The 11,900-nt window shown below is 40.4% G+C and overlaps 1 protein-coding gene across 1 annotated transcript in view; it reads right to left on the bottom strand.

Moving 5' to 3' along the window:
• LOC103587716 (ryanodine receptor 2-like) overlaps positions 1–11,900 on the bottom strand; it is a gene marked incomplete at its 5' end in the record, with an annotated part of 226,133 nt that overhangs the window by 84,308 nt on the left and 129,925 nt on the right. The window contains one exon of the mRNA XM_008569236.1: positions 7,694–7,789. Coding sequence (XP_008567458.1) covers positions 7,694–7,789 — 96 coding nt within the window. The remainder of the gene's footprint in view (positions 1–7,693; positions 7,790–11,900) is intronic.

The raw sequence follows: 11,900 nt of genomic DNA, 5'->3' as shown, positions 1-11,900 counted from the left end.
AGTAGTATTTCAAATCACTCCTTACCAAACCTGCACCAAGGGCAAGCAGCATCCAGAGTCATAATGCTGCTAGAGGTTAGCTGTGTTAGAAACTTCCAGAAATCACTTCCACTCTCAACTTCTATGAAGCTATGTCAATTGAGCTTGCCTATTTATGTGAGAGAGTTACTCTACTCTCTTATCACATTAGAAGAACACAATGGCCCATGTTCAATCCTTGGTCCCCCTTCTCCACTGAGAGGCACCATCAACCATCAAGTAAATCATCAAGGAGCATGAAATTCACAGCCAAACAAAACAGCCAGGGTTTAGGTCCTGACTGGGAAGCTTACCAGCTGTGCAACCTTGGAAACAGAACTTCATCGTGCCTCAATTTCTTATCTATGAAATGGGAATATTAATAATATCTACCTTATAAAGTTATTGTGAAGATTAAGTGAGTTAATATATCTAAAGGGCCTTCAACAGTGTCCAGGACATAGAAAGGCCTGTGTAAGGGTTGGCTATTATGATGCAACCTCTGAAATTCTCTATACCATGTTCTGGCAGTGTTAACATGGGAAAACCTTGGTTTTAATAAAATCAAAATAATCTGTAATTCTCAACAACTGCTAACTACAAGAGAAAAAGATGTTAGGCTTGTACCATAGTATTTTCATTCATTTAATTTAATGAGCATATCTATCGTGTTACCAAAAGCCCTCTGAGGCTGGTGCTCCTCCAATCCCCATTCACAGGTGAAAAATCTGAGGCACAGAGGGGCAAAGTGACTCTTTCAAGTTCATGCCACTACAAAGTATGGCACCGGAATTGGAACTTAGCCAGTCCAGCTCTAGAATCCGTACCTGTACCCTGTACGCTCTGCTTCTCCTAACTTAGTAAAAAAAAAAAAAGGTAGAAACAGGAGAGTGATCAAAAACGAGCTGCCATTTCTGATGAGTCAGCCTTGGCAGGGATGAGCCTGTTTTTGATGATGAAATGGCAGGAAATGCTTTTAGAAGAGCAGGCACTTGGGACGGTCCCAATTGTCCACAGCTAGGCCATTGTCTCCTACCAGGTTGATTACACCCTGAGACCCAACACTGATCACCTCCCTCCAGAGGAGGCACATTCGGTGGGTACCAAAGCAGCTTTGCTAACGTCCATGAGGATCATACACACCACATCACACTGATCCTGGACGAGTGCCTGGGCTGTGGTGCGTCCTGCCTTGGTCCCAAAGATGGGAGATTTAAACGGGTGGTGACTGACTTACTTCTTTGACTACTGTGTTCAAATAAAGGTGCTCTCATTCAAAAGCTTAGGTATTAAAAAGGTTGCTGGCTTGAGAAGATTGGGATAAGATATTAATACTGAAAATAACTTCTGTGAAATGTGTGACAACGCAGCTCAGGCAGATTGTGGAGACTTAAGCTTGCCTGAAAACAAGTAGCAGAGTGCAATTACTTGACCAAGGGTGATGGTAAAAATATTTAATAACCAGAATGGCATGAGCAAAACCCAATCGGAATAGACCCTGACTAGATCCTGCAGCAGTATGGAAAAGCAGAAGCTTCAGTTCCATCTGTGACAATGAAACAGAAGCTCACTCCCCCAAAAGGACTAGAAATCCCCGTTGATGAGTTTGTTTTCTAAGTCCTTACTGGACTCTGGGTTTTTCTGAGACAAGACTTCCCCTTTTATTCCTCTGGCTCACCAGGATTTGAGGAAATGTCACCCTATAGGGCTGTGTAGAGGGAGAAATAAATCAGCAAAATGTGGTGAAAGAGCACTAGTGGCTGGTGTCCCACCTCCAAATCAACCCTGCAAAATGTCATTTGTGTTGCTGGAATTATTAGTATCACTCAAATCTGCTAGCTATGATTTCTGCATCACTAACAGTGGATTTCAAACCACCACGTGAGGGCTCATGCTCTTCTTAACACAAGGGCTCACACCTAACTAATTATCTAATTAAGGGCTCACACCCAACTAATTATCAAGGAATGGGGCTTCCCAGCACACAAGATTCCAGGACAGATTATTCCACAGCTCACAAATTTTTCATCTTTGAAAAATGATGAGCTTGTACTCTACAAGAAATAGCTATTGACAATTTTAGAAGCTTTAAATGATTGGATTTCCAGGTACCAAAAGTTGTATCGTCTGTGATCACGAAGCTCTGCCATTTGGAGCACACACAAAGACGCATTATTCTGCTTAAACTGAGAAGGCTAAGGCACTTACTAAGAGTGGAGAGAAATTGGCAGGAATCCCAAAGAAAGACCACTTTCACCACTGCAAAATTGTGCAAGAAATAGATTGCACAAAAAATAAGACCCAGGAAAAGTTTGCAGCCTCCTGACTAGCTATTTCTAGTCGGCTATCTCTTGCTCCAAACAGCATTTCAAGTGCTGAGAACACCCCAAAGAAAAACCCAGCCTTCAGAAAGACAGCAACTCCATCAACTGTACTCACTCATAATAATCTTTTCTCTTTTCAATTAACTTTGGCCCAGAGACAGAGCCCCACAGGAAGCCTGGGACAATATCTAATTCATCTTTTATTCCTCCAGGGAATTCAGAGTGGTATTCCTATAAACTGACCAGATACTTTTAATACAGTTCTATGCACTAGCAACGTGGGTCAACTTTAGATGATGCAGAATCTAAAAAAAAAAAAAAAAAAAAAAATCTGTTTGACTGCCTTTCTGAGTCTTGCTATCATATAATGAATTAAACAGGAGTTGGCTACATAGAGCCACTGCCAGAGCTGTGCCCAAACCCTCATCCCTACTGACTCCCAACTATCAGCTCCTGCGTTTCTTTCCTTCATGATTCGCTCTGACCACGGTGGCAGATGGAGGGACCACAGAATTAATGCCCCCTGTGAGCAGCACTACCCAATGACTGACAGATGTTGGTTGTAAACACCCCAATTCCCTCCCCTCTCAGGGGGACTAACTCTAAGGCACACGATCTACACGGTTCTAGCTTTAAAATCAACAGTGCTCCCTCTATCTATGAGATTCTCATTGACCTGGTTTGGGATGGGCTGTGGATATAGGCATTTGTTAAATCCCTCGGTGATTCTAATGTGCCTCCTTATAATTTTTGCTGCCACTTGCACTATAAACGACTGCTTTACCCACCCCCACCGTCCATTTTTCTTTCTTCACTTTAGGGCCTCTGATCATTTCTGCAAGTGGTAGTTACCAACGTAAATATTTTAAGAGTATACCAAGTGGGTCAAAGAAAATGAGATCAGGTGAAAGCCTGCTTAGAAATTATTATGTTTGCTTTTTTTTTTCCCAAAAAAAAAAGAGAGAGAAGAAAAAGAAAACTGAACCTGAAAGCAAGAGCATATCACATGAATATAATTATACATACTTCAATTTCCATTAATAGTCTCATACCGAGTAAGAACCTTTATAGCGTCGGCACAGTAGGGTAACAGCGAGATCACGGACCCTGGGGCCAGACTGTCTGGGCTGAGAGCCGGCTCTGTGTTGGTTCAGTTATTGGATTTCTCTGAACCTCCATTCCCTTATCTATAAAATGAGGACAATGGTACCTACCCAGAGGTTTTGCACAAGGATGAAATGATTAATATTTCTATAGCACTTAAAACAGTGCCTGACACATAAGTGCTTATTAAATATGAGATCTCTCCTCCAATCACTTCAGTTAGACTCTTGCACAGTGCCTTGCTGGAGATACTGTACATCATAAGAGGCCTTTTATAAACCCAGTATTTAGGTGCAAGAAAGGAGCAGTCCTACCACCCTGGCTGAAACTAGGAAAGGGCCGTCAAGTCACCAGTACATCCGTTCCGTACCATCAATGACCAACTCACATTCCTTCCATTTTTTTGCTCCCCAGTCCTTCCTATGTGGCTTTTTCTCTTACGCTGGTCAGCAGATGGCTGCTGACTACTAATTACTGGCAGAAGGACTGAGGACGGACCCAGGTCTTTCTGCTAGAGAGGCTTCCTTTGGGAAGCAAAGCTCTCCCGAGAACTTTACCCAGTACGACAGGCCAGATCAGAGCCACATGGGCACACCCAGTTTTAAGTGAGATTAAGATTTTGATAATTTAGCTTGTCAGCTTTTAAAACATAAGAAGGCAAGTGAGAATATGGTCCAAGGGTGCTGAATTAGCCAATCTGCACAAACATTAGAATTTCTTCCTGATTTTATGTATAGCTATTTATTCTGACTTCCTAAGACTTGTCATGATCCCAGACATACCTAGATACTTCAGTGGGAAAAGCTTCAGGTAAAACCTTTCACACAGTGAGGATAGCCAAATCTGTTTGTGTGGAACCTCCTGCCCACGAGGCTGGGCTGTGTCCCTCCCTCAGTGGCTCTGGTACCCCCACAGGCAGCTCCCAGAAGACACAGGGCAAACCGTGCCTCTCGACTCCCTCAGCGCCTTGTTTTAAAGACCTCCACTCCAGGAGGTTTCGGTAATGGGCCACAGTAACCAACCACATTGTATATCGACAAAATAAAATTTAAATAAATAAATGAATGAATGAATAAATAAATAAATAAATAAATAAAATAAAAATAAAAATAAAATAAAGACCTCCACTCCAGCCCTGCTGTTCACTTTCCTACGCACACATCTTTTCCATCCATATGTACAAGCTTCTTCTGGTTTTCTCACTATGAGCAACAGAAATGACTGGAGCCAAAATCCACGATGTTGTGGGAAAAAAATTGAAAGTAAATTCAAGTAAATGAGAAATCCCTTACAGGAATGCAGATGTTGAGATTTTATTGCTTTGTCGTAATATTAGAGAGAGGTCTATTAGTCATTGAAATTTAGAGGAAATTCTTTTAACTATCAATATCTCCTTCAGTTCAATGTTAGTGGTAGGATGTAAAGAATAGTGGAAAGAGAGCCCAAAAAAAAAAAAACAAAAAAAGTAAGATGGAAAAGAAGACAGTGGTCATTAGTCCTTTAGTTCCATGTGACCTTCGATCCTTTGGGCCTAATCAACTTCTTCTGATTTGTCTACTTTTCACAGGTTTTGACTTACAATTCCCCAGTCCTGGGGAACCTAATTAGTGTTCTAACCTCCTCCTTCTTCCAATTCCATCCAACTCCTTGGTCACGAAGGTAAACAGCAAAGCATATCCTTCTATATCCTATGCAGGTAGAGGCAGGTGTACTTATTACATGGAGTTTTCCCCTTCCTTCCTGCCTGGCTTCCTTTTTCCTTTCTCTTCCTTTGTTATTATTATTAATATTTTTACAAAAATATATCCCGTCACATTCATTCTACAAATGAATTTTTGCTTCATAATATATCCTAAACATGTTTCAGGATATAAATCTAAACAATTCCTTTCAATATTTATTATATACCTGAAAATATTATAGTAATAAAATTTAACTATGCACCTACAGATCATCACTTCATTTCTAATGTTTGGTTTTTAAAAACAATCCAGGACATTTTTCTGCTTCCAGCAATGGCAGACTAGTTATTTCAGACCAACCCTCAACCAAAACAATCAAAAAAAGCAGGGTAGAATTTAAAATACACACACCCACACATACACACCCACAGTCACACAGACACCCACATCTATCCCTATGTGAAGCCACTGGAGACCTGCCAAGGTAGAAAAGGGTAGAAGGTTCTAGATCCCAGGAAGATAAATTAGCCCCACTTTCCTCCCTTTTTCCACTCGAGGATTTTCCAGTTTGATTCTGCAGCTGGGAGACTCACAAGCTGAAGAGAATGTGTGTTCAGTGAGAAAATAAAATGATTCATGTGTAGGCACTCAGTAAGTAATAAAGGACGATTGAAATAAATCCTATACAAATACATGTGCAGATCATCATTGCTGCAGTCTCCAAAAACTAAACAACACTCTCCTTCCTCTGGGAAGCAAAAACAGTTCCCTAAAAGCATAAATGTAACCTCAGAAAGAAAACTGTGTAGTGAAACGTATCTCAGATACTTATAAACCAGGAGGCCACAAAGTATAGTGAATAAGAGTTTTAATCTCAGCTGGAACAAGAATTAATCCGAGGATCTCAAACTCACAATGTTCTGTGCCTCAATGTCCTTTCCTCTATAGTGAGCGTGTTAGATTGAACACTCTGGAAGAGTCCTTCCTCCTTGGGCCTTTCTCTATCTCAGAGTGCAGGGCTCCCTTTGAAGCACAGATGCCTACAACCAACAGCCCGACTAGGAAAAGGCAGCAACAAATAACAGGTTGTATCCAAAGACACTATGCCTGTAACTCTTTAAACGCTGGGCTCCGCTTGGCTGACTGTAAAGGATGCTCAGCTGGGTTCTTTCCTTCTCTCCTTTTTGATTTGAGCACTTGCTAGGGCATTGATTCATCTAGCATTAACCCCCTGATCTGAAGGCTGACCTGTTCCCCTCTCTTTCTAACACTCAGTGCGGCCAAAAAGGAGACCAGCAGAGTTTCTTTTATATCTACTGGAGCTTGCCAATGATTCTGGACACTTTGTCCCAAGAATTTATTCATTTTGGGAATCTGTGTCATCATCTTGTTACCACTAATTTGACTTCTCCCTCTTCGTTATTCCATTTTTACTGTATTTAATACATTCTGCAATTAATGCATAGTCATCTCATTCACGTCGTGATCCCCTGAACAGTGTCATCTCCTAAGTTTTCTACCTTTTTAATTACAACAATCTCCATCTCTACCCTCTTTCTGCCACCCATCAATCTAGCCTTAAAACTCACTGTGACTCAAATTTCTCTTCCTCCAGTATCTTAAACTCTGAAATTTTGCTCTGTGACTTAAAATTACTCTCTTAGACCAGAACTATCTGTATATATTCATTCAATTCCAACAAACCTGTCCCCGAGTGGGTTTTTATCATGCAAAAGTTGTGGAATTATTTCAGAATAGATAGTGGCTTTTTTTTAAACGTGAATTCAAACAAACTTTCCTTCACTCGACAAATACTATTAAGCACCTATTAGATGCCAGATGATATGGTAGATCCAGAGAAAACAAAGGTGAATGAAATCATGCCACTACCTTCAACAAGTTCATTACTAGTATAGGAGACCAAGAGGAAAAATAAGTATCAAAAGGGGGACATTAGCGTCATAGAAGGGCAACTCATTAAATCCTGGGCAAACCAATGGAGGAGCTTAGATTTAGTTTGGTGCCACTGACGCAGTGTGTGGTGCTGGAGAGTTCAGGCAGGCCAGGTAATCACCAAAATCCACAACATCAAAATAAACTACCATACTTGTTAGAGAGGCACATATCAGGTTGATTGCCTATAACTATTGTACTACTATCCAAGCCATTTATTAGTATTTACTAAATCCCTTTTAAATAAAATATTGTGCCATATGATTTGGAAAACTAATTTTTTCTCCCAATCTGTCCAAATAATCTCTTGAACACAAGGGGAAAAAATGAGAATTTGAAACCAATCTTTTTCGTTTATGGAGTACATTAGGAGTAACTGATTTGAAAAAGAATGAAAATTCTGGCTCTTTAGGTGGCTTTCAGGACACTCCTAGATTGCTATTCAGAAATAGCTAATGAAAATACTAATGACCTTATCAATAAATATGTTCTGTTAAAAGGAAAACATATATATTACATTGAATATCAGAGTTTGTCTTTATCTCCTAGAAGACATGAAATAGAAGAAAATGGAATAATATATCACACAGAGGAGAAAACAGGAAAACGTACCAGAAGAAGCTTCCAGTCTTTCCAATCTGCTGATCAACCAATCAAGGGAGCCAGAAAATTGAGCACAGTTTTTACGATTTCCTCTAATTAGAGCCGCTGCAAAAGACAAAACGGATTGCACATTTATGTGATTGTCCAACTCAAAAATCAAGGTAAGCTAATAGTAGCTCAAAAAATGCTGGATTAAGAACAAAATATCTTCATGTTACATTTAAAACATATGCAAATACACACACACTTACATACCAGAGACATTAAAATACGAATTGACATTTATCGATGGGGACTGAAAAAAACACCGCTCATTAGGAAGTATATAAATTCAGAAAGTAACATTTCACATTGGGAGGTGATAATGAAGTTTAAATGGAAAAACTGCTGTCTGGGGAAGTTCCCTCACTGGGGTTCTAATACCCAGTGCTTTCAATTAGCCATGAGACTAAATTATTTCATCTTTCTACACCTCAATTTTCTCACCTATACAACAAAAACGTTCAGAGCACATTGGTTTTTCTTAAAATGGACCACAAAATACTAGGAGATATCACTAGTAATTATAACTCTAACAGGGATACAGAGATATAACTAAATGTTACATGGAAAAAAGGACAGGAGGACCAATGTCTAATGAGTTTGAAAACCCTTTCAAAAACTGTAACTTTTCTTTATAGATTTTTTTCAAAAACTATAACTCTTCTTCCTAATGCATAATAATATTATGTATTAATATGCACAATAATATTATGCATTAATATGCATAATAATATTATGCATTAATATGCATAATAATATTATGCATTAATATGCATAATAATATTATGCATTAATATGCATAATATTCACAATGCATATTAAAGACTCTCAGAAACCCTGCAGTCTTCTATCCAAAGACATTATGCCTGTAACTGATCAACCTGAGGACTCTATAAACACTGGGCTATTCTAACTTTGCTCACACTAGTGTTTCCTATATTTCTTTGGCCAAACAACCCATCATATAAAATTCCTACATGGCTTTCATGATCTCTTTCAACCTAGTCTATACACTCAATTTTAAACTTTTAATTTTTCAAAACCCTTCAATTCTTTCAAAACAAGTCTGGTAAATATTTTACATAAATTCTAGTCTTGCACCATAAGATTGTTCAAAAACAGTCAAACTCCTTACAAAGGGTTGGTGAGATTTTTTAAATAATATGATATTTTAAAGGAGAAAGGTGCCTCCATAAGAAAAATCCCTATTTAAAATCTGGTAGGATTAAGAAGCAGTTTGAGGAGCTGAAGTCTGAGGCTACAGACTGTTTTCCTCCGCATTGAGAGCAGGGAGGAGGAAACCTTACATTTGCAGGGTGCAATGAAACTCAAAGACGTCCTTCACATGTCCTTTTCCCAAAAATATGTAAATAAATAAAATTATTACCTGATCTTAGAGTAAGAAAAGTTAAGACAGAAAAGACAGGAAGGCTTCTATTCCTACAACTGTAGGAGAACTCGTCTGTGTATGGAGCCTCCACAATGTGTGCACAAAGATTAAAAGATAATGCACTCAAATCACTTAGACTTTCTCCAGCTCTGGGCCAGCCTCCCACAGCACCAGCAATCGAGATACACACGCCCAGAGTGCAGAGGGCAGGGGACTAGAGCTAAGGACGGAATGTAACACAGGAACTCACAGAACCAAAATACAGAAACATTGTTTTAAATGTCCAGGTTAACAATTAGATGCTCCTAAGCCTCAATAAACATTAAAGAAAAAACGAGAATGTTGCTGACCAATTAAAGAGTGCAGTGCCACTGAAACTTCCTGCAGAGCTTGAGGAGCTGTCCCTGCAGTTGGGGATCTTGTAAACTGGGGCTTGATGACTCCTGCCCAGGAAGTCACCTGGGAGAGAGAGGCACTGACCAACTGCTTTGGGTGTAGTATCCTACACGGTGGTGGTGTGCTTCCCATACATCCCCGAGAGCCACCGCTGTGGGGTCATCCTGAGTCCATTCAACAGGGCCATCTGGAGCAGCGGTAAGAATTCAGGAAAAAAGGCTGGAGGTATACCACCAGCTGTGCGTGGGCCAAGGAGGGACCTGCAAAAGCCTTCCAAAATAGCGTGGCCACTGCCCCATTACAGGAACCCCGGGAAAGAGGGGCTTGGCTAGGAACCTCCAGGGTGCCTGCAAGAGAGTCAGCTCTCTGCCACTGCCAGGCCTCCAGGGATGTCAGCCTTCACTGTCTAGCCAGAGCCAGAGGGCGCACAGCCACAAAAGCAAGTGAGAACCCTCCCTCCCCTGATCAGGAGGCTGGCAGCAGCTTTCTTGTGAAGGAGAAGGGACCTAGAGACAGCAGCGTGGTGGTGCTCACACAGCTCACAAACAGTGGAGCCAAGACTGAAGCCATCCAGTTGGATTCCAGGGGCTGTGCTGATGCACTAGGCTTCCCTACCCTTCCCCCAGTTTCTTCCCACTGGAATTACCTGTCTAGAAGCAGTAAGAAGGATGGGATCCTGATACTGTATAAACACATTAGAAAGTAGGTAGGGTAGGCCCCCCTTTACCCACAGGGGGCTATGTTCCAAGACCCTCAGCAGATGCCTGAAACCAGAGATAGCACGTTTTTTCCTATACATGCATGTGTATCTAAAAGTCTAATTCATAAATGAGGCACAGTAAGAGATTAACAACAATATCTAATAATAAAATAGAACAATTATAACAATATACCAGCATCACCACTCCTGCACTTCGGGGCCATTATTATGTAAAATAAGGGTGACTTGAACACAAGCACAGAGATCGTATGACAGTCGATGTGATAACCAAGATGGGCAGGACAGAGCAGGAAGGTGCGAGATCTCATCACACGACTCGCAACAGTGCACTTTAAAACTTATCAATTGTTTATTTCTGGCATTTTTGGACCATGGTTGACCACAGGTAACTGACACTGCAGAAAGAGAGACCACAGTTGAGGAGGGATGCTGTCCACGGGTACTTCAGAAAGTTCATGGAGAGATTTGTATTCTCTCTCGATTCTATTTTTCCACAAACTCTTTGAAGTACCCTCGTATCTCACACATTTGATTATATAATGAGTTTCCACTGTAAATATCTTAATGACTGTCATTGTCATTTCGTAGAGATGAAACTATTACCAAGTTGAGAAAAAAAGAACCTAAAATGCCTTTCCAGGATTTCCTGGAGAACAAGATAGAAACCATCTATGTGCACAAACATCGACTAACACCTGACATGAGTGTGTTTGAAGCCGACACCCTTCCCTTTCAGCTGTGGGCTGCCTTCCCCACTGTTTTATGGCATTTAGGAAGAGCTCCCTGCCTGAAATACTGGGAAAATGGTCTGGATGTGCAAAAGTCCCTAATTGCTGCACCTTTTCCAAGTCTTCAAAGATTCAGAAACTGGTCACTTGTGCCATACTAAAAGAGCAGCAATCTGTCCTGTTTGTTTCATACTTTGAATCTTCAGAAAATGTGTATTCACAGTGAGTTTGCCAAGAGCCATTTTCAGACATCTTTAGAAAATCATCCTGGCTTGCAAGCCTCCTGCAGATTAATCGTGTGGATGTCAGAAAAGACGTATGAAAGCATGCCACAGCAATGTTTTGCAGACTGTGAGCATCCGTGCCTATGAGATCCTGAGGTTTTCCAGACATCAGGCTCATAAATCTGCTCTCCTGTCATTCTCTACCTAAAACATATTAAATAGATCCATGCCAAATGCCAAACTGATATAGATTATTATTCCCACCTTTTCCCTTTTCTCTCCATGCTAAATAGACGCACCAAAGAAAAACAAAAATCAAGAGAACAAGGAGGTAGCTTATTTCACACAGAAACCCAAGAGGGAATCGACTCTCCACCTACTTGGAGGAAGGGAAAGGAGGCTTACTTAACAAATTTGGAGTTGTTGATATTTACAACACAATTTTGATATCTGAATAAAGGACAGCGAGATATACGTATCTGTGGAACTGCAATTACTGCTGCACATCTGAGGCTTCCCCAGCCAGGCTGCAGTATATATTTAGGGGTACACAGCTCTCTATCTTATGATTACACTGAATTCAGTAAAAACTATTGTCAGCAGATGGTTCTTATGTCTTTTGCTTGTCAAAAATTTGACATAGGTTTTATTCAGTAATTTTTTTTTTTCTGGTCATAAAACCAATGTTCACTATAATAAAAACAAAAAATCAAGA

This window comes from Galeopterus variegatus, unplaced genomic scaffold, assembly GCF_000696425.1.
Source record: "Galeopterus variegatus unplaced genomic scaffold, G_variegatus-3.0.2 Scaffold482, whole genome shotgun sequence".
NCBI lineage: Eukaryota > Metazoa > Chordata > Mammalia > Dermoptera > Cynocephalidae > Galeopterus > Galeopterus variegatus.
This window is presented reverse-complemented; position numbering and strand designations above follow the sequence as displayed.